Here is a 23,432-nt window from a genome sequence, read left to right on the forward strand (position 1 = left end):
GAAAATATTAACATCCCTAAAGTAGGATCCACTTTCGGCAACCCCACTCCCAGCCGGTGCTCCATCCTCTCTGGTTCGCCGCTAGCTTTGAAAATCTGAATAAGAATAGTTGACCTTGCAATGATTTTCAAACGTAGGGATTCCAGGGTGAAGGGATATTTAAATTGTGCTCTGGAAGACTGGATTTGACACCGCAAGTCAAGGTTTTAGAGCAGCATGATGCCAGTTACTAATGTTCCAAGTGTTTCCTTGTTTTATCTACTACTTTATGGTTTCATCAGTTTCTTTTACATCCTCGCAGCTGTGCTCGGCCAGGCTAAGCTGATGCCTCCGCAGAAGTTGAAGCATAGCATCAAACTGGTGGATGAATACATGAACTGGTGCGACAGTGCCATCGAGGTAGGGATGTCTCCTGAATGTGACCAGCTCGTTGTGTGTTGGCTGGTAATAGTGGGGATCTCCCCTGGCACAGTCAGCATGTCCTGTTAGAGACATCATCATCATTTATTTATATATCATCATCATCATCAACATTTATTTATATAGCGCCGCCAAATTCCATAGCGCTTTACAATTGGGAACAAACATTAATAAGACAATACTTGGTAATACATACAGACAGAGAGGTAAGAGAACACTGCTTGCAAGCTTACAATCTATAGGACAATGGGAGTTTGATACACAAGGGCACGTGCTACCTCATATTGCACTCTGGACCAGCTAGAATGCAAAGGTAAAAGTACTGAGTGGGCTGTGTGTGTACCAATGTTGGTCAGAGGGTTGTTGTCTAGTGTTAGCTGTGTAGAGGGTGGTAATAGGGTAATCTAGGGAGATTAAGATGGTGGTTGAGGAATATTATAAGCTTGTCTGAAGAGGTGGGTTTTCAGAGAACGCTTGAAGGTTTGAAGACTTGAGGAAAGTCTTACTGTGCGTGGGTGGGAATTCCACAACGTGGGTGCAGCCCCAAAAAAGTCCTGTAACCGAGAATGGGAGGATGTGATGAGAGTGGAGGAGAGACGTAGATCTTGTGCAGAACGGAGGTGTCGAGTTGGGAGATATTTTGAGGCAAGTGAGGAGATGTATGTCGGTGCAATTTTGTTGACGGCCTTGTATGTTAGTAGAAGAATTTTATATTGGATTCGTTGAAATACAGGCAGCCAATGTAGAGACTGACAGAGTGACTCAGCAGAGAACGGTTTGCAAGGAAAATCAATCTAGCCGCTGCGTGCAAAATAGATTGTAGGGGTTCAAGTTTGACTTTGGGAAGACCAGTAAGGAGGGAATTGCAATAGTCGATGCTGGAGATGATGAGTGCATGAATTACGGTTTTTGCGGTGTCTTGTGTCAGATATGTGCGTATTCTGGAAATGTTCTTTAGATGTATGTATAGCGCCACTAATCCCGCAGCGCTGTACAGAAAACCCACTCACATCAGTCCCTGCCCCACTGGAGATTACAGTCTAAATTCCCTAACACACACACACACACATAGACTAATGTCAGTTTAATAGCAGCCAATTAAACTACTAGTATGTTTTTGGAGACATACAGTCAGAACTGAATAAATGAAGTACCATGACTATTGGCCGAAACAGATTGCCCAATGAGGTAGTATAAAGAAGAACAGGATTAAGCTGACATTTTGCAGAAAGATTGAGGAATTTGTGTTCCACTAAACCTGAAATATAAGTAGATGTGGTACGAAAAGACGTCATTAGACATTCACAACTGTATGGTGTAAATGTTTCTATACCTTCAAAGAATTTTAAATATATGGCATTATATATGTATATGGAATATATGACATTTGCTACACAGCTGAGAGCAATCATTGCGTCACTATTGTCAGCTGTTTCAGATTTACGTAGAATAAGGTTTATGTAGCTGTGTATCCGCTAATGGCCCAATGTGTTGTGTGGTCCTGGGATGAGTGCGATGCCCAAAAATGATCCCATGAAAATTCATAGAATGCCCGTGAATCTGGCAAGCAGAGGGGTGTGTATAGATTATATAAGGCTTAGGGCGGCTTAGAAATAACCGCAGTGAGCAATGAGCACTCTCACGCATGTCATATACATGTAAAAAAACTTAAGGATTCCTCCCAATTGTTTAGCACTTGTTTGGGGGTGTGGTAGCCAGAAGAAATCGCAAAGAACCAGGGGGGCCCAACATGGCTGCGTCCACCCTGAATAGATGGACTTTAGAAAAATAATGTGTTTGCTCGTTATACAAGAAAATGTCAGCGCACACATTGAATATTGGGACTCCGACAAAATGACGGAGTCCCAATATTCAATGTTTGAAGGATTATATCTATCTCCCGACGTTGAATGGTTTGGCCGTCTTCTGTATGTTATTGGCTGCGTTTTGGAGGCCAGTTGTTGCATTATCCAGATGTGAGGTCATGGATTATATGCCTCCAGTTAATTGGTCTTTGGGTGGCAATACTCTAGATTCTGAACTCCTAATAGCTATTGGATCTTTGATGTCAGCTGATTATTTCTTCAAGTATTTGAACAGTGTTGTGTATTGTGGAGATGTCTCGCACTACCTGAGGAAGTCCTATGGGTGAAATGCGTTGAGCCCTTTTATGAGACAATGGAGTGACTTGCCTGTTTTCCTGTGGATACTATTTGTATGAAGTCTTCTCCTGACCAGAGATTCCAGCAACAACTTTGATCCACAAGGACTTCTCGATAAGCTTGTCTTTTTAATCTTAGTGGTCTATTTGGGATATGAGTTGGATGGTTTTCTGAGAGAATCTAATTAAGAAGGTTCAAGATCAGTCTTTAGATCTTGATCCTAGGTCTCCGCTTGCTGGATTCTTATCTCTGGTGTTCAACTAATATCTGATAAGTCTAATTCTACTTAACTTTTTACTATATTACAATTACTACATTATGTTGGGTAGCCCTTGTTCTTTGTGATTTGTGTTTGATCATCTACCAACCATGTGAGATGCCCCCGTGTGATCCAGCTGCCCAGCTTATGGGGCCAAAGTGAAACCGACCTTGTCAGTTGGGCGCATATAGACAGCATTTTGGACAGGAAATCTGGTGTGCAAAGGACATAGAATTCTTCAACCATAAAAAAACCTCTCTCTGATATATTCAGTTGCGATGAGCTCTTGGAACCTGTTACATATACATTTTGTGAATGTTTCCAGTAGCAGTTCACATAACCATCATCATCATAATTTATTTATATAGCGCCACTAATTCCGCAGAGCTGTACAGAGAGCTCATTCACATCAGTCCCTGCCCCATTGGAGCTTACAGTCCTAATTCCCTAATATAGACACACACTAACACACACAAAGAGGGGGACAGACAGAGACTAGGATCAATTTTGATAGCAGCCAATTAACCTACCAGTATGTTTTTGGAGTGTGGGAGGAAACCGGAGCACCCGGAGGAAACCCACGCAAACACGGGGAGAACATACAAACTCCACACAGATAAGGCCATGGTCGGGAATTGAACTCATGACCCCAGTGCTGTGAGGCAGAAGTGCTAACCACTAGGCCACTGTGCTGCCCACTAGGCCACTTGTATTGTAGATTTAGTGTTTCCTATGGAGTCTGTAGTAAAGAAGCAAACAAAACAAAAACAATCTCACAAATTAGGAAGTTGTAAGAGTAAAGTAATTTTTGTGCACCAATATAGCTGAGAGAATATAGACATACAAGAGAGGAAATATATAACGTAGAAGATACAATTCTGTTCTTTGCTGTTTCTTTTCAGTTTTTGCTGGATCAGACGGACGTTCTGGTGGTCGGTGTCCTTGGCTTGCAGGGTACAGGGAAGTCTACAATGATGTCGCTTCTGTCGGCTAACTCTCCAGACGATGACCAGAGGTAGCTCGTTCGTTATGCCAAATTACTGTTGTGTGTTTACCAGTGATTGCGTTTTGTATTTGATATTATTGTGATCCGTCTTCCTCTGTATATTACAGCAAACCTGACATTGAAAAGCTCAGTTTGTATCATAAGATAGGAAGTTGTTTAGTAAATTTGAAACCTTTTTTTTTTTTCGAACTGTTCACCGATATACTAAAAACTACACTAATAAAAACTACAATAATATAAAAGTAGCTTTATATACAAATGGTTCTAATAACTTTTTTTTTTAGAAATCATCTTACTGAAGACCTTGCAGGAAGCTGCAACCTTACCTGGCAGATAACTGAGAACTGTATTGAATATATTTGCTAGAAGACGACTTTTAATATTGCATTAGGTCTCAAGCGTTGTCTCCTTTACCCTTGGTGCATGTCTTCTCAAACAGAATTATTGGTGAAATAATAAGTACCACGTGTCGTTCTTCTAGGTTTTTTTTTGTTTTGTTTAATTTAGATTTCTTGGTGGAGATTTGCAGCATGCGTTTGTACTAGTTGATTTGTAACAGGAGTAATTCATGTGTGTGCAGATCTGGGGGTAAATGTATGAACCTCCGGATTCTTCAACTCCGACGAGTTCGGCGTCTTCAGCGCTTAAATTTAAAGCGGCGCTGCCATGTAAAGGGAAGTTTCCCTTTACCAAGGCAGCGCCGCTTTAAATTTAAGCGTTGAAGAATCCGGAGGTTCCTACATTTATTCCCTGGTATCATTAGCTCTTTGGGGCTAGGTAAGACCTGTTGCTTTCCTTATCTATAACAAGGACACAGGATATAAAAGCAAAAATAATAATCCAGCCAGCAGATTGTCCACGCCATTCACATTACCCTGTGCAGCTGTATGTGATCTGGTTGTGCGGTACAGCCCACTGAAAGGTCAGGATCTGGCTGTTACTGTGAAAAGAAAAGACTGCCCATATAGTCATTTGGTTCCAACTTTGGAATCCTTTGCAAATGTCACCCCCTGGAAACAATGTAACTAATGGTCTTTTTAAATTCCTAGGACCATAAACCTATGTCCAGCTAACTTCTGGAAACAGCGTTAAACCTATGTAATCCTACTTTTTTACAAGCGTGTTGTAATTGGTCTATGAAGTACTTTTGTATATAAATGATTTCAACAGAGGTGTAGACAATGTATCCATGTTCATTCGGCTGATCTCCAGAGGATCATGTGTCTTCCAGGTCGTACGTCTTCAGGATGCAGAGCCAGGAGGTGAGAGAGAGAGCTGGCAATCAGACCAGTGGCATAGACTTCTTCATCAGCCAAGAGAGAATTATCTACCTGGACACACAGGTAAACAAGAAATGCCTTGCGATAGGATGGGCAGCACGGTGGCTCAGTGGTTAGCACTTCTTCCTCACAGTACTGGGGTCATGAGTTCGATTCCCGACCATGACCTTATCTGTGTGGAGTATGTATGTTCTCCCCATGTTTGCGTGGGTTTCCGCCGGGTGCTCCGGATTCCTCCCACACTCCAAAAATATACTGGTAGGTTAATTGGCCGCTATCAAATTGACCTTAGTCTCTCTTTGTGTGTGTGTGAGACCATGATGAATGTCTTTATGTGTAGTTTTATTATATGAGTGTCTTTTTTGGATAACCTCTTACGGTAAGTCCCTCAGCTTCCTGCATTTAGGTGGGATCTCTTCATTGGGACCACCAATTTTACCTTTAATGACAGCCTATTGTATCCCCAAAATGTCTGTTACTGTGATCAGCCCAGGAGACAGCCCACCAAACCTTAAAACTGACATTTTCCAATACAAACCATTGAAGAAATTTCCACAGTTTAGTGTTAATATAATAATACACTATAGTTCTGTTAATAAGTAAAGTTTTACCTCCTTAGTCCTTTACAGAGAGTGGATGCTCCTTCCTAGTGTCTTAAAGGGATCCGGTACAGGTAAAAAAAAAAAAAAAAAGCTGAGAATGCAGTTATTTGAGCTACTGTGACATCACTGGGCTTATCTAACTGTCGCCACTGTCTACCTCTTAAGTTAGAGATGCTGATCCGTCCTAACATGGTAGCCTGCTGCAGAGGAGTAAGACAGCCCAGTGACCTATTCAGTTACGTAACTCTAGTTACTCTTTATATTCTGTTCAGCTCAGCATTGCAAAACCTTTAATATAAGATTATGTTGTTGTAGAATGTGAAACACTGGCTTTACTTGCTATATTTTATGAACATTTAAAATGAATCCCTATAGACTGTCGCTTAAAGTAACTCCAACCTCAATTTTTAATTTTGTCAAATACAGGAGGATAGGTTTAAAAAACGTCTTTTTCCTTTTTTTTTTTTTTTTTTGGGACATCTATGTTGAAACTTCTCATTGGGGTTTTGAAACATTTTTGGGGGGAGGTATCAGCAGTATTTTTGAGGCCTCCAGTGATCATATCCATGGGATATTTGGTTGCAATGGCTGATCCCTTTCCCACATATAGAGGTGCTGGTCCTGTGAACATCTGGACACTGGTACCTTGTTACATGCATAGAAACCCTGATATCCTGTACTAAACACACCTGGAGACCACAGATAGACCCGCTGAGGCTTCCTGCACTCTCTGACTGTTAAGATGACCTTCACGGAAGTGGGCGCAAGAAATATCGGCCGTTACATCTGGTCTCCGGGTATCTATAACTCCGAGACCAGCGCTTCTGGGCAGTCATAATATGTGTTGGGTCGAAGACCGACTTGTCTGGGTGCCGAAAGTGGGTCAACCATGGTTGACCAGAAAATGACCACTGCAGCAGCTGACATGCGTTATAGAAGGGGGGGTTTAGAGACATAAAGGTTCAATAACCTGGCTGACGGCTGTACACACACTTCTCCCAAACACACGATTGGTAGGTAACAATTTCACACTTCTCTCCAGTACACAACACAATTAAGATTATTGTAATATAAATGGTTGCTGGCTATTGGCAACATGCGCGGTCCGGGGAACTATGGAGAACCGTCTGAAGGCGGACATCCCCTCCGTATGAAAAGAGAGACAACATCATGTACACATCATTCTACATACCGAGTAAAGTACAAATTCTTGTTTCAAAAAAAAGTTTACATTTCTTTTCAGCCCATTCTGAGTCCTGCGATATTGGATCATTTGATTAATAACGACCGGAAACTGCCTCCTGAATACAACCTACCACACACCTATGTGGAGATGCAGGTGAGTCCCTGAATAAGAGTTCTTAGATTACTGGGACAGCAGGCATCATAACGTAACCATTTAAAGTTTAACTCATCACCTACCCACAGAAACGAATTCCAGAGGAACCAGTGACCTCATTGAGGCGCGAGGCACTGAAATTCCTGCTAAATTAATAGGCTTCTTGTGAATATTTTTTAATTAAAAAGTGGTTTTGTAACATATAATTCTATTGAATATGGAGCAGTTTTTTATTTTATTTTATTTTTTTCTCATAATTTGGGATCTGTTACACTTGGCAACAGTCCGCTTGTTGTAGATTTACAAGCTAGTGTCATATGTGGTCATTTTTGCCGACTGTTAATGAAATTGATGTGATTAAATTCATGATATTACGCACTAATTTGTTATTTTGTTGCGCTGCTTTGTGTTGTTGTTTTTTTATTTAATGCCTTATCTGTCTTTTCTCCCATTCTTTTACCTGCAGTCGTTACAGATTGCTGCTTTCTTGTTCACAGTGTGTCATGTGGTCATCGTTGTCCAGGACTGGTTCACGGACTTCAACTTGTACCGGTGAGATGTTATATGTCACAGAGATCAGAGTTTACTTGTAGAGCCCACGTTGTAATGAGCTGGGTTGGGAAGCTGAGCGTGATTGGTGGTTCCAATTAGCATGCTAATCGCTTGGGCCGTAGAGCTTCTTCTAGGTGAATGGGTATTGGTCAGGGTTATGTTTTCTGAGAAGGTAACAAGAGAGCCTGTTACAGTGGTCATCTTTAAGCCTATGTCTCAGTTAGCACTAGGGGTTAGGTGTTCAGGGCGCATTCAGACATTTTTCAAAAGATTTGGCATCGGCCAAATCCTTTCCCAACTCCGAACTGAATCCAAACACGCTTCCTGTAAGGTGAGCGACCACCTACACGTGTATCCAAAGGCTCACTGGCCATGGTTTGAGTCTGGCTAAGGTCCCTGCCGTCCCTGCACCATACTGCTGCCATCAAGATCGTTTTATACACGGCTGCCCCACTCCACTTGATGGGGACGAGGGGGCACAATGGCAAGAACAAAATCCCAAGACTATAACCAGGGTATGGGGCAGTGTACAAAAAAAACAAAACGGCCAAATCCATATGCAAACTTATTCAAGTGGATCTGACCGCCACCGGGCACAACTCTTACATCAGTGGCGGCTTATGTGCCGTATAGAAACATCTCTTTTTGTGCTCGGTCAGGTTTTCAGGAGTACTTACCTGTCCACTTGCTGTCTGAACACAGCGATGGAGTTCTTTATATGGTAGTTATTGGGAACGGCTCTAACCGGCAAGGGGTTTATGTCAGTTGTCACAACTCATGAGTTAAAGTATATATAGTGTATAGCTGAATATTTCTTTCTGTAACGTTATACATTAACTCCCAGGTTTCTTCAGACGGCTGAAATGCTGAAACCATCTACACCATCTCCCAGTCACGAGTCCAGCGGCTCATCGGGAGCAGATGAAGGCGTCGAGTACTACCCTCATATGGGTAAGTCGTGCACTCCGGCCGTATCATTCATAGGGTGGTGTATAATGGTTCGTAGCCCACTAGCCTGCCGCACTGCGTAACATGTCTGTCCTTTCTGCGTCAACTTGCATAGGCAAACAGAGGAGGGGTCTTCTAGTGCCTGGAAAACCCCCTCCAAGCCTAGAGCACTGTATAATTGAGGTGGTTGGACCCTGCCTCCGCTTCACACGACTCTGCAGTGCATGCAGCATTGCACATGTATATTATAGGGATAGGAAGAATTGCAGAGCAGCCAAGCACTGTCTAATATTATATCCACGCCCCCATGCATGCTGGTCACGCCCTCTGATGGCAAGGTGTTGTAACGCACCCTCTTTACTTAACAAAAGTTATATTTTTACTTTACTTTCTGTAAGCTTTCCCTTTTCTCTATGCTCTGCCTCTCCTCTCTTGTACTATCACAGTCTATCCAGCAGGAGGCACTGCTGCTATTCAGTAAAACATTTAGTCATTGTCATAATATTCTCCATAGATCTGCAGGCACATAATTTCAAAGCTATACATATAATTAACATTTAAAAAAAAATATTTCTTTAGTTTTATTTCATCACAAAAAAATTATAACGTGCCTTTTAAATCTTTCCCCTTTTCCGTTTTCTTTCTTAGTACATATGTGTCCATCACGGTAATAGGTCTGTTTTAACTGTCTGTTTAGTATTTTTGCAGAATAAAGCCAAGCGGGAGGATTTTTGTCCCCGGACCCTGAAGCAGATGCACACAGTGATTGAGAAGCTTATGCTTCATTCACGTCTACGTTACAAAGGTATTCACCCAAAGCTGGTCCCACCGTTGTGAGGATTTAGGAACCTGTCACCACTTTGCTCTGGTGGAGTCAAGAAATTGAGATGATCTGTAAAGTAATATTAAATTATCAACAGTAATTACTTTTGTAGAATGATAAAAAAAAGAGGTTAGTGTCAACACATTCTACATGATGTGACGACCCGTGTTTTGTTAGAACCCCTGATCTACACATTACATAATACTTTTGTGCTTCACTTCAACAACTGATTTCGTAATATAGGTTGGCACCCTATATATTGGATTCTCTTCATCATTTATTTATATAGCGCCAACATATTCCGTAGCGCTTTACAATTGGGGACAAACTCAGTAAACTAATAAACAAACTGGGTAAAACAGACAAAGAGGTGAGAAGGCCCTGCTCGCAAGCTTACAATCTATGGGACAATGGGAGTTTGACACATGAGGCTAAGTCTAAGTCTACATTTTACATTTCGGTCCAGCCAGACTGCAAAGGTAAAAGTGATTTGTAAGCTAAACGATCCCGTTGCACAACAGTGTTGGTCAAGGGGTAGTTGTCTTGTGTGAAATTGTGTAATGGGTGGTAATAGGGTAATCTAGTGAGGTTGAGAGGGCGGTTGAGGAATATTATAAGCTTGTCTGAAGAGGTGGGTTTTCAGAGAACGCTTGAAAGTTTGTAGACCAGAGGAGAGTCTTATTGTGCGAAGGAGTGAATTCCAATAGGTTGGGTGCAGCCTGAAAAATGTCCTGTAACCGGGAATGGGAGGATGTAATGAGGGTGGATGAGAGACGCAGATCTTGTGTAGAACGGAGTTGCCGAGTTGGGAGATATTTTGAGACAAGAGAGGACCAGACAGTAGATCCAGTTATAGGGCCACATTTGTGATTCTGTACTACATTGTTGTAGCTCATCACATTAATACACTATAGTTTTGTAGTGGTGAAAATAAAATCTCAATGTTACTTTTTCATTCTTTGTTACAAACATGCTAAGCCTACCTGCCACAGCAAGGAAACCCAAGTAATACTAATCCAATCTCTTCATTAGATATCCGAGCTTAGTGTGCCACAAAGCCAGGTTTGGTTTCTGTTTGTAGGTTTAGTTTAGTCATTGTTTATGTTTTTCTTTTCTTTTCTTTTTTTCTTTTAAACATCTGCTGTGTAATGTATAGATTGTTTCTGTATTCTGATTTAGGCACGCTCTCTATGTTGGACTGTAACATTTTCCCGGGGTTATCTTACGACTTCCTTGAATCAGAGGTGAATTTATTTTTAATCCCGACCATGGAGAACGATACGGATGAGACCATCTCCAGAGCAGGTGATATTTTTTACAGCTAAGTAATAAAATTCAGTGATAATAAGTTTAGGTGGTGCTTTGGCGTTCCTTAACACTTAAGAAACCTTAAGGATATGGAGATGCCAACGATATGTAATTATAAATGCTTATATTTGTATATCATTTGCTTCTTCGTATGGAACACATTAATACTTTCAGTCCCATTTGTTTATCTCCCCTCCTCCTTCATCGCCCTCTTTTCCACCAACCCCCATCGACATTCCCTTACCCCTCGTGGGGGCTAATATAAAGCAACGCTCCCATTTCTTATGGTAAAGAGTTAAAAGTGGGCATGGTTTTCAGAAAATCAATAAAGCAAACAAATGACAGTTTTGCAGCCTAAATAGAATTTTTAATAGATATAGTATACAATTCTATTCTATTCTATCCATTACATTGAATCATATCCACCAGTGAATGTTCATATTACCACTAGAGGCTACAGGCAGAGGGTTGAGAGAAGAATATAGTCAGAAGATAACTTGCACCTTTTAAACGTCTGACACTTTTTAGTGGGCATTTGACTAAAGTCACAGGACCTAGTTGTATTCAGTCTGCATGTCCTTGTGTGCCCAGTTCTTGAAGTGGGCGGAAATAGAACAACTTATAGGCAATCACAGCATCGGAATGTCAGTCACACGAGATGATTGGGCTGATCTTGTGGGAGGCCTGTGCGATCATGTGATTGTGTCAGTGAGGACAGGGCTGCATGTGACAGGGGCAGTGTCATGATGTGAGGAGGGGAATGGAGGCAGCAGGAAGTCACAGACTGAGAGTTATATAGTGGAAGGAGCAGGATCCCCAGCAGCACAGAGTATATCAGGAGATGAGTGATGTGTTAGTGAGGACAGGGCTGCATGTGACAGGGGCAGTGACATGATGTGAGGAGGGGAATGGAGGCAGCAGGAAGCCACAGACTGAGAGTTATATAGTGGAAGAAGCAGGGTCCCCAGCAGCACAGAGTACATCAGGAGATGAGTGATGTGTCAGTGAGGACAGGGCTGCATGTGACAGGGGCAGAGAGACGGGGAATGTAGGGCAAGTGGGGGGGGTGTCACAGACTTTGAGTTGGATAATGGAAGGAGCAGGCTCCCTCAGCTGCACAAAATCATTGATGTGAGGCTGCTGTCAAACTTATATTTGTGGATTGATGTATATGTTATAAAGTGTATACATCCAGTTATTTAAAAATTAAGGAAAGGAACACTTAATAATGACCACAGAATCTTTCAGTGAACTTCTCAATATTTCACTTTATAAAACTTTAGGATACTTGGAAGAAACAACAACCTCGGTATTCTGTGGTTTACTTAAGTCAGACAATTTAATTTGTGTGTTTGTTTTGTAGGGTCCGGGGGGAATTCAGGCCTGTCACTCCTGCCTGGTTATAAGGGACACCCCAGTTTCCATACGATGATCAGTAAACTTCGCAGCCAGATCATGTCTGTGTCTCGGCCCCAGCTTTCACACACCATCCTGACGGAGAAAAACTGGTAATTTCTTTATATGTAATGCTGTGCATCCTGGTTCCGGGTGCTTTCCATGTTCAGAGAGACCAGTGGGCAGACAATGGATTGGGCATGTCCTACGGACCACCTGTCAATAGATCTGAATGCTTGTGTTTGCTGTAAGCGTCTTCATTAGGTTCAGTGATCCGTTTCAGCCGTGTGGATTGTGCTGCAGTTCCTGGGCAGTGACCGCAGCTTGCAATGACGGCACAGGAAAATTACAGTCATATTCTAAAATAGAAACAAAATTCTAAAGCTTCAATATTTTACGTAGCTTTGTACAGTGAGGGGAACATGATAGAAATAAATAACCTATAATGACTGCCCAAATGAGTTTACAATCTGGGAGATGGACTTGGCATGTGTGATACTTTACTTAACGGTTTGAGAAAGTCCGATTGTACACTGAGCTCTCGCCACTGCACCCTGTGCCCGACCGAGGCGGGTTAGAAATCACCAGCACAAATAACTTGAGCTCATCCTTTAACTATACAAGAATGCAAGATAAGGTTAACTGCCCTCCCGTGTAAGTGGTGTATAAAGGATAGCTGAATAAAGGAGGAAAGTACAGGTGACCTCGAATGAAGTGGTAGTATGCAGTAGTGTAACACAAACTGTATAATATAAATCCACAAAAGCTTCTGGTGTCAACAACCGAAATAAACAGGTAAATGGTGGTATGATGGACTAAGCAATGTCTCTGATGTACAAACAGTAGGTAGAATATAGTACTTGAAATGTGAGCTTGGTGATCTTGTGTTTGGTAAAGACTGTGATGAATCCTAATAAGGTAATGCTAATATAATGAAATATTATTATATAATGAGGATAAGTAATGAGAACTTACACTGGTGGACCCGTAACGTAGCCAGTTCAAAGAAGACAGACCGCAGCTGGTCTGCGCTTGCGCCTTTCCATGTGCTGGACTCCTAGCCAGAACACACACACCGCCCCCCCCGCACACCATCAAGGGGAGGTAAGGAGCATCTGGGACAGTTAACACAAGAGGATAAAACAGACCGGGTCCACCAACGTAAGTTCGTCATAGTCTCTGCTGCATCCTTTAATATATTCACATTACATATACATTGGTACCAAAGAGATTCTATGGCATACTATCCTATAACTGCACAGACAGGTGTCATCTATATAGTTGAGCCTTAAGCTGCTTTCTCTGAAATTCTCAAAAACTGTTCGATGATGATTGAGAACCTTTTCTGGATTAGTTCAGAGGTCACACCAGACTTGGAATTTATCGAACATTGATACTCGACCATGACTGCGCCGTGAAAGTTCTCTCGAGACGTCAAGTGATCAGTTCAATGTTGCTTTCTTTTCTGTATATAAGATTCATGTGTTTTCCTTTTGTTTAGGTTCCACTACGCTGCTCGGATCTGGGACGGGGTGAAGAAGTCCTCGGCACTTTCGGAGTACAGCAGATTATTGGGCTAGTAAAACGTCTCTATGATGTCAAGGCGCTAATGGACCTCATTGTACTCTCTGTAAGCGGCAGAAGAGGCCGAGCTGGGGTGTCGTCTTAGAAGGCCGGCGGGTGGTAGACTTGGCACCTCATTCACTCCGTGATCACAGAATAGGCCACTATTGACGCTATTCCGCTGCCCGCATTACATCTCCATGTAGGAGCTGTGACGGAAGGAAGGTTTATTACAGCATATACTGTGACTGTGCTTGTAATGGTGAAGTTCACCGGTCATGTCCTGCCATGAAGCACATTTGCCAATTGATTGATGGAGGCTGTAAGGAACAAATTAGGAACAGGACCTGTGTAAAGATGTGTGACCAGAACTGTCTGTGAGAACCAGAGATCATTCGAGAGTAAATTAAATATGATGTGAAATAATATCACAAATCTGTTCAAGTATTTATATGAAATGAATGTAAATAATAACCATAAGGCATAAACTATTTGGGGGAATAAATTTGATGGAGTACCCTTTTTAACAAGCTATTAAATAGTTTGAAGCCTTGTATTCATTGTGGAAACAGAAGGTAAATTAAACACTGTTGTTGAACTTTATTTCCAGCTCTGCTGATTTTCTGATGCTCTTATTGTACATTAACATTGTTACTGTAGAGATCTGCATAAGCAATTTCCCCTACACTATATCCTTTTCATGAATATTGTCTTCAATATAAACTCTGCCAACACGACAGCTATGTGAATTCTATGGTGAACGCTTCCATTTCTTTTTCCTTTCAATGAAATTGTAAAGCCCTGAATAAAAGCTGAATGGGCACGAAAGGAGAATGCAAAAACAATTATATGTCCACAATTAAATTTTATCATACAAGTTTGCTGTCCACACCGCTACACAAGTTACAGTGCATCGGTGATTACATTTTACCGTACACTTGAAGAACATCCATCATCAACATGTATAGGCCGTAGCGCTGTACAATTGGGAACAAATACAGTAATGAAACAATCTACGGGAGTTTGATAGATGAGGGTAAGTGCTGCATATTGGTCCAGCTCGATTGCAAGGATAAAAAGTGCTTAGTGGGCTGTATGATCCAGTCACACAGCAATGGTCAGGGCTCAGAGGATACTGGTCTTGTGTGAACTGTGTACAGAGTGAAAATAGGGTACGCTAGGGAGGTTAAGAGGGTGGTTGATTTTTTTTTTTAAGTTTATATACAGATATTTTGAGACAGAAGATGAGATGGATGTTGGGCGCAGTTATGTTGGAATCGGTATCAAACAGGCAACCACTAGAGACTGAGAGGGGCTCAGCAGGGGAAGAATGATTTGCAAGGAAAATCAATCTAGACGCTGAGTACAAAATAGATTGTAGGGATGAGGGTCTTATTTGGGGAAGACCAATAAGGAGGGAATTGCAATAGTCAATGTGGGAGATGAGTGCATGGATTAACATTTTTGCAGTGCCTTGTGTGAGATATGCGTATTCTGAAAATGGTTTTAGATGTAACATGATTTAGATATAGAGTCAAGGTGGGGAACAAAGGATAGTTTGGAGTCCAGGATTACACCTAGGCAGCGAGCTTGTAGGATGAGCTTTTATGGTCACGTTGTCAACAGCAATAGAAATGTCAGGTAGGTAACTTGTTTGCGAGAGGGCATATTATTAATCTGTTTATGGAAGATCTGAGTTTGAGTTGGTGAGAGGACATCCAAGATGAAATGGCAGAAAGACTCAATAACGGGACAACACAGATGGCATGAGATCAGGAGAGGATAGATAGATTTGGGGATTATCTGCATAGAGATGATACTGAAATCCAAAGGAGCTTATTAGTTTTCCAAGAGAAGTGGTGTAGATAGAGAATAGCAGAGGACCTAGGACTGAGCCTTGTGGTACTCCAACTGATAAAGGAAGCGGAGCAGAGCTGGATCCAGAGAAATGAACACAAAGAGTGATTAGATAGGTAGGATGAGAACCAGGATAGGACATTGCCTTCAAGACCTAGGGATTGTAGTATTTGTATGAGGAGAGAGTGGTCAACAGTGTCAAATGCAGCAGAGAGATCCAGGAGAATTAGAAGAGAGTAATGGCCTTTAGATTTAGCTGTGACCAAATCATTGACAATTTTGGTCAACGTAGTCTCCGAGGAGTGGTTGAGAATGAAATTACTGCTCAAGTAAACCTACAGTATGTCCTCATGTAATACACATGTCCTCATGGTTGACAATGACTGCGGGAAGACTCTCCGTATTATATTGTGCAAAAGTCAAATGAAGGCTCTCTGTATAGTGCAGGAGTCACTGATAATCTTTCTCTACTGTGTTCTAATCTGGGCTGGATTAATAGGTTTCTCAACAGAAATAGGCCCAGGCCAGTCAGGAGGAAAGCAAATTTTTTTTTTTTTTTTGTGAGGGCATCTGGTGCAGGGAAGGGATGAGGTTCAGGTTGATGGGCAGTGCTGGGTGATGATGTGGGCCGCTGGCAGGTTCCCAGGGGGCAGTCCTGTTGTTGAAGAGCAACAGGCAGCCAATCACGAGGCTGCCTGTTGGGGTGGGGGCTGCGCCTACAGAGGCTGTGTGTGACTCTTGCTGTACCAACTTCCACCTAGACAGGAGGTAAGCAGCGCTCAACATAATGGGTAGGACAGTTTATTTTTAACATGAAATATATAACATATAAGCAATATCTGAACATTTGTGATAAATACAAATCACTACCAGCCCCATTTCACTAATATGCGTCAAACTTATAAAACTATTATTATTATCATCAGTTATTTATATAGCGCAACTAATCCCGCAGCGCTGTACAGAGAACTCAGTCCCATCTGTCCCTGCCCCTTTGGAGCTTACAGTCTAAATTCCCTAACAAACACACAGACAGTCTACAGTCTAGGCCATGGTCGGGAATCATTCTCATGACCCCAGTGCTGTGAGGCAGAAGTGCTAACCACTAAGCCACTGTGCTGCCCAAACTAGCGGTAGTGGTTTTCACCTATAGCAGCCACCTTTCCCGTAGAGACTGGTTATGCTCACAGGTACTCGGACGCCCCCAGGTCTTATACTCAGAGTAGTACAAGTTTATGATCATACTGCTGCACACGGGAGTGGGAGGTAATAACTCGGAGTTAGAAATAGGCCAGAGGTCTGCGGTCTGGAACAGATTGGGTAATGTCAGACTGACCTAAACTGAGAACAGGCTGGGAGGTCAGATACAAAGCAGGCTCAGGGCCACAAGCAATGATTCAAGTCCAGGTAACTGGCAGGGGTCATACACAGAAGTCAATCCAAAAAGCTTTCACCAAACAGCACAGGAGCAGCTACACTAACAGGGAAACTGGACACTATAATCAGCAGTGAGGCTGAGCCCTCCCTGTCTTAAATACTTTGATGGGCCAATCAGAAAGTAGGAGGGCAGGGCTGACAATCAGCCTCAGGAGGCTGCTAATTAATTTACTAGCTTAGAACTAGCATAGGTAATAACATAAACCAGGACCATGTATAAATATATAAATGAACAAATTAGAATAATACGAGAGCTCCCCCTAGAGTTGGAGGATGTCCCTACACCCTCCTACTCTATGCCACAAAGATAACCCCACAGAATAATAACAGTGCATTGTAACTAATGCATGCGCCCGGCTGCAAGATCACGCCAGGATACGGCGTACCGCCGCGGCTCGTGACAACAATAAAGAGATTATGGCCCCCAAAGCTGCTCTATTTCTTAAATACCCCCTGCAGCCATTTTCCTTACTTACTTTTACAGTCATTGTCCCCCCCTGCAGCTATTTTCCTCACCCCCCAGGAAGCCATTGCCCCCACGCAGCAATTTTCCTTACCCCCCTCTCAGTAGCTATTTTCCTCACCTTCTCCCCCCCTGCAATCATACACCCCCCTGTCATTCATTCATTCACTTACCTACTTCATTATATCAATCTTCCTCTGGGCAGCCTACAGAAAGTTTGGGGGCAGAGAATGCTTAATCGTCTCATGAGATGTGGAAATCTCGCAACACTTGACTAGGAGCTTTGTGGCTGCAATAAAATGCAGCTAACAGCATGGGATTTGTGGTCAGGCTGCCTGTCTGAATATTGACAATTGGGACCGACCCCTTTGGACCAGGGGCAGCCCCGAAGCCGCGGAGAGTTCCATTAAAAAAAAAAAGTAAAAAAAATATACTGGCAGCGCTGTCTCCCCACCAGAATCCAGCGCTTCAGACTGCAGTCTGATCAGACTAATGGTTGATCAGGGCCTGCTTCTCAATACCACCTATGGTTAATTGAGTTACTGTCACCTTTCTGTCAGCTTGAGCCAGGCTGTCCATTCTCTTCTGGGTCTCTCAATAACAAGGTGTTTCCACCCACAGAACTGCTGCTCTGGTGCTGAGCACCGTTCTCTGTAAAGTCTAGAGACTGTTGTGTGTAAAAATCCCAAGAGATCAGCAGTTTCTGAGGTACCGAAACAACCCGTATGGCACCAACAATCATTCCACAGTAAATGTCACTTAGATCACATTTCTTCTCCATTCTGGTGTTTGCTCTGAACTACAATTGTAATTTTGACCATGTTTGCCAGGAAAGGGCTACCTAATAACATGGACAGTGAAATGTTTATATATTATGACCAATATAGATGCATACAACAGACAGTGTATTTGTTAGAGATCGCAGCGGCCGCGGGCACCGCAACGACTCTCCTGGGTCCTCTGGTGACGTCCCGGCCGTTGCTACGGCAACCAGGACGTCACTTCCCAGTTTCCGCGTCATGGTTTCCTGGGCAACAACTGGGATGCTACAGACTCCCTGTCGCTGCGCCCGGCCAGCTGGTTAATAGGCGCAAGCGCGCGCGCACAGGGTTAGTTAAGTGATAGCCAATCATGGCTATCCAGGTGTCTAGGAGGCAGGTTGTCTGTGGGTCATTTATTATTATGCAGCTGAACACTGCATTGGCCACCAGCACTACTATCTATTAGGCTACTCCTGTGAATATTTGTAAGGGCTCTTCCCTGATTGGCTGCTTGGACTATTTAAGGCAGTGAGGATTGAGCCTCACTGCCGGTTATAGCGTCCTGTCCCAGTACTGCTGCCTGCTACTTTGTTCCTGTGTTTGGTGTTTAACCTGAGATTGATTACCCGTGTATGACCCTTGCCTGTTCCTGGACTCTGAACCTGATCTATTGCCTGTACCCGGATTCTGAACCTCTGCTAGTGACCCTGATCTTACGCCTGTCCCTGGATCCTGAACCAGTGCCTGTGACCTTGACCTTTCTGCCTATACCTGACATACCCTCTGGTGCCCTGCCCAGTCCGCTGACATCTGGCCTGTGGCTACTCCGTGTGCAACCTCCTATACCTGTGCGCTACCGTGTAAGCATAAACTCATACTACTCTGAGCATAAGACCTGGGGGCATCTGAGTACCTGTGAGCATAACCAGTCTCTACGGGAAAGGCGGCTGCTAAAGGTGAAGACCTCTTCTACCTGATCTAAGAGTTTATGCTGCACTGGTGGCCATAACAGTATTGATACATAGATTCTATTTTTTTTTCTTACATTTTCAGCACCCTGCATCTTGTTCAATGTTAAAAACCTGAAAATTAGCATTTTTCATGTAGGTTTCTGTTAAAGCACTTTATAAATAAAAATAATTAACCATTGTTTGCATTTTTGTCTTTAATGGTCAATAAAATAACATATCTTTACCTCTCAACTGTCCCTATTCCATCAGGAGGATAGTCTTGATTTTAGGGGACTATCCTGATCAGTCAGGAGCTTGTTCCGACATGAGGGACAGCTGGGACATATTCCCCCTCTTCACTATACATACATGCTGTGTGACCCAGTTAGTGGTGCACTCTTTATATAAGGGAAGATGGGAGGGAGATGTAGGTGGTTGGAGGGAAGAGCAAGCTATGTTCTCTTATGGTGCTGGCCACACCCACACACCACAGGCCACACCTCCGGCAGGACGGCACTTATCACAATAGGCACTTTATAATTTTCAGGCCCATGTGGCTCCTAATCTGGACCTGCCTCTGTTGTTAAATATGGTTCTAAGTCAGCTCTGCTCTAACAGACAATACACTGCAGGATACGTCCAATACATAAGTGGAATATAAAGTCACGCACAGAAAAATAAAAATTCAATTAATGTCACATGTTATAGCTATTAATGACAAAACATTAACAAAATTACATTTTGTTCTCTCATTAAAATACATTTACTAGGATGTTATTAATGTCTACAGTACACAAAATACATGTTTACAGTTGCTCCTGATTGCAAACACATATTCTAGCATGTATATGTGACCATCATCGCTAGTGATCAGCACTTACACCAGACCTGCAGCTGGTACAAGTGACATGACAGAAAAGCACGTACCTTTGAGATACCCAAAGCTTGAATCGGACGCTGCTGATTGCGCTTGAGCTTGGCATGTCCTTACTGTACATTGACTACAGGCATGCACCCATTTCCCTCCTCGATCCATCTCTGAAATTGTAGTCTGTAGTATATTCCTTTGCTCTCGAAGATGAATTGGACGTTGCTGCGCTCTCTGGCGTAGGGTTTGTTTCTGGGCATGAGCAGAACGGTTTTATGCAAAATATGTCACTTATTGGCATTTACATTCCTTAATGAATCAGGCCCTTTGTGGCTATCTTATAGAGTAATATCTGACATTTATCACACAGTAAAGTATCAGGTTTGTATCTAACTTAGTTATAACTTAATTGTACCTAACTTATATATGTGTCTCAGTAACTGCCCCAAGAGTGAGGAGGCCCCAAAGGTTTCTCTTTAACCACTAACACAAACCTTTCCCAGCCGTGATTTGTCTGTTGGAGAGGTGACCACACCAACATCATTATCATCATCATCATCACGCCACATATCACTTGTCACCTTCCCCTTCCTATAGTCCTTGACATGTACAAACCCCAAGACAGAGCAGAATGATTTGACACCATTGTTTCAAAGCTCTAAAGGTACCTATGTAGAAATATAAGATAATCAGATATCAAAGGCTTTTGCAGTCAGGGAAATAGAAGACTCCAGTTGAGGCTGGACTCTCTCCACTGATGGTCAAACAGAGGTTTATTGAGTTTGCTGGGACTTGTAGTTCAGAAACATGACCCATTCCTAATACAAAGTTACTGGATGAAGACAGTGAGAAAAGTCTCATCTTGCTTAAAGACAGAAATGTCTCAGAGGACTAGTAACCTCATCCTTTACTTACGGTGATAGAGGAGGCTCTGGTTTGAATCCCCTGTCTGGTTTCATTTTAGTAGATTGAATGTTGCAGTAGGCTGATTGAAGACAGAGAAAAGTATAAGTTAGCTCAGTTGACTAGTTGTCAGGTGCCCATGGACAGTCATGGAAGAGACTCTGCTTTTAATTCCAAGTTTCTTCCCTTTTAGCACAATTCATCTTACAACAGGCTTGATGAAATCCATGAGAAAAGTCTCTCCATCATCATCATCATTTATTTAATTATATAGCGCCACTAATTCCGCAGCGCTGTACAGAGAACTCATTCACATCAGTCCCTGCCCCATTGGAGCTTACAGTCTAAATTCCCTATATAGACACACACAGACATAGACAGATAGACAGAGAGGGAGAGACTTGGGTCAATTTTGATAACAGCCAATTAACCTACCAGTATGTTTTTGGAGTGTGGGAGAAAACCAGAACACCCGAAGGAAACCCACGCAAACACAGGGAGAATATACAAACTCCACACAGATAAGGCCATGGTCGGGAATCGAACTCATGACCCCAGTTCTGCGAGGCAGAAGTGCTAACCACTAGGCCACTGTGCTGCCCATATCTTCCAACAAATGTTCTATCTTGGTGGTGCACCCAGACAGGTAACATTTATTTTGCTTCAGGCCCCTTGATGGCATTGATAAAGTTCTCACTGCTGCTTACATCATGTACTGGCTCAGATGACTAGTAGCCAGATTGCTGACTGTGATGATTGAGGTCCCAGTTTGCATCCCCAGACAGGCTTGATAATCTTTCCTATATCATTAGACTGCTGGTTATTGGGTTCTCCCCTGGTAGTGATGATGTGTTAAATTGTTTGTCTAGCATTCTTTAATAAACTTGACTGTTGTGTATAAAAGTGCAACAGCCAATAAATGAAAAGAGAACTCTTTCTTACATTGTTCACTTGCCACTAGACTACTCTTTTCTGAATCTTGACAGACACTCTGCTGTCAGTTGAGTACTTTACTGATGGCCCACTAACTTGTGCGAATAAAGACAGACCACCCTTGAGGTAAGTAGGAAGACTCTTCTCTATTTCATGAACCAACCAGATGCACCAACCAATGTACAAAAGGGATCTGAACCAGGACCTCAGCCACCTAAAGACAGAAGAGCACCTGGCTACTAGTCATTTGAGCCAACATATGGTGTAAGCAAGTGGAGAGACTTTTCTCAACATCTTCAACAAGCTAGGTGTAAAATCCAAGGTACAAAAGCAACAGCTGTTTGTGGATTTGAATGAAGACCTCAATCAACTCTACAAGCAAAGAACCAGGATACTAGTCATCTGAGCCAGCTTACACTCCTGTAAGTAATTTTCCTCAGTGTCATAATTGATCCTGGTACATCAGGAAAGGTAGTTAAAAGAAGTCTTTCTCGGGGTTCAAAACACAAGTCTACAGAGCCAGATTGTCTGCTAGATATAGAGGGAGATTATGCTCATTTCATCAACCAGCCTGGAGCAACATCCAAGGTATTAACAGAATGCTGTCTGGGGGAACGTAAACCAGGAATTCAATAATCTCTGTCAGTAGAGCACATGGGTCCTAGTCCAGTGACCCAGCACAGTGTCTTTAGGAGGTAAGACTTTTCTAAATGTCACCAAGCATGCGCAGTATCCTAGGTACTAAAATGATACCTGTCTGGAGATTCAAACCTGGGACTCTACCATCACTGGCAGTGGCTTGCTGGGACAGCTCATATATTTTTCTCAATGTCACAAAGCAGCCTAGTGCAACATAGTAAGAGAGAAAACACCTAGGAATTCAAGTAACAAGTTGAACCATCACAGCCAAATGAGTATCTGGCTTCTAGACATCTCCATCATAGCCCGGTGGGTACTGGGATTCTAGAAAACGAGGCTAGCTATTGCTGTCAGTGTTTCTGAATATTTTTCTCTATGTTGTCAACCAGACTGGTGCAACATTCAAATGCCTAAAAAAATAAACCTGCCTTAGGACTCAAACCAAGAACGCTTCCCTTGCTGTCAGTAGAGCACCAAGCAGAGACTCTTCTCAATGTCATCAATGAGCCTAGCTACTCAAGGTCATCAGAGACTAGTGCAACATCCAAGATACTAAAAGGAAGTTTACTTGCAAAATCAAACCATAGCCTCTACTACTGCCTGTGTATTCAAACTGGACAGTGTTATCCAGGGCCATCTTAACAACCTTATGGGCCCCCGGGCAAAGCATTGCACCGGGGTCCATATATATATATATAATATAGGTAAGTTAAGTGGCCACTAATGTATATATTAGTGGCCACTTAACTTACCTTTCAATGGCCTAAATCCGATCCCCTTCTCTTCATAATTGCTTCGCTCCTCCGTGCTGTGCTCGCAGTGAATGTCGGGCGTGACATCACGCCCGACATTCACTGCGAGCACAGCACTAAAGAGGGGACCAGGAAGGGAGCCGGATGGTCGGTGACTGCAAAAGGTACGTGTTTTTTTTTTTTAGTTTGTTTTTTTACTGGGATTTTTTTTA

The 23,432-nt window shown here is 42.6% G+C and overlaps 1 protein-coding gene across 4 annotated transcripts in view; it reads left to right on the forward strand.

Annotated features, from left to right (window-relative positions):
* The window catches only part of SMG9 (SMG9 nonsense mediated mRNA decay factor), a 21,024-nt gene extending 6,590 nt beyond the window's left edge, over positions 1-14,434 (forward strand). For 3 of the 4 annotated variants that reach the window (XM_075190741.1, XM_075190740.1, XM_075190742.1), the window contains exons 5-14: positions 302-399; positions 3,744-3,856; positions 5,079-5,190; positions 6,973-7,068; positions 7,535-7,620; positions 8,465-8,571; positions 9,266-9,373; positions 10,571-10,696; positions 12,063-12,207; positions 13,596-14,433. In XM_075190741.1, coding sequence (XP_075046842.1) covers positions 302-399; positions 3,744-3,856; positions 5,079-5,190; positions 6,973-7,068; positions 7,535-7,620; positions 8,465-8,571; positions 9,266-9,373; positions 10,571-10,696; positions 12,063-12,207; positions 13,596-13,674 — 1,070 coding nt within the window. In that variant the 3' untranslated portion in view covers positions 13,675-14,433. Of the gene's footprint in view, positions 1-301; positions 400-3,743; positions 3,857-5,078; positions 5,191-6,972; positions 7,069-7,534; positions 7,621-8,464; positions 8,572-9,265; positions 9,374-10,570; positions 10,697-12,062; positions 12,208-13,595 lie in introns of all 4 variants that reach the window. The other variant, XM_075190743.1, reaches the window with a different exon arrangement.
* The last annotated feature ends 8,998 nt before the right edge of the window (positions 14,435-23,432 follow it).

Source organism: Mixophyes fleayi, chromosome 11 (assembly GCF_038048845.1).
Source record: "Mixophyes fleayi isolate aMixFle1 chromosome 11, aMixFle1.hap1, whole genome shotgun sequence".
Taxonomy (NCBI): Eukaryota; Metazoa; Chordata; class Amphibia; order Anura; family Limnodynastidae; genus Mixophyes; species Mixophyes fleayi.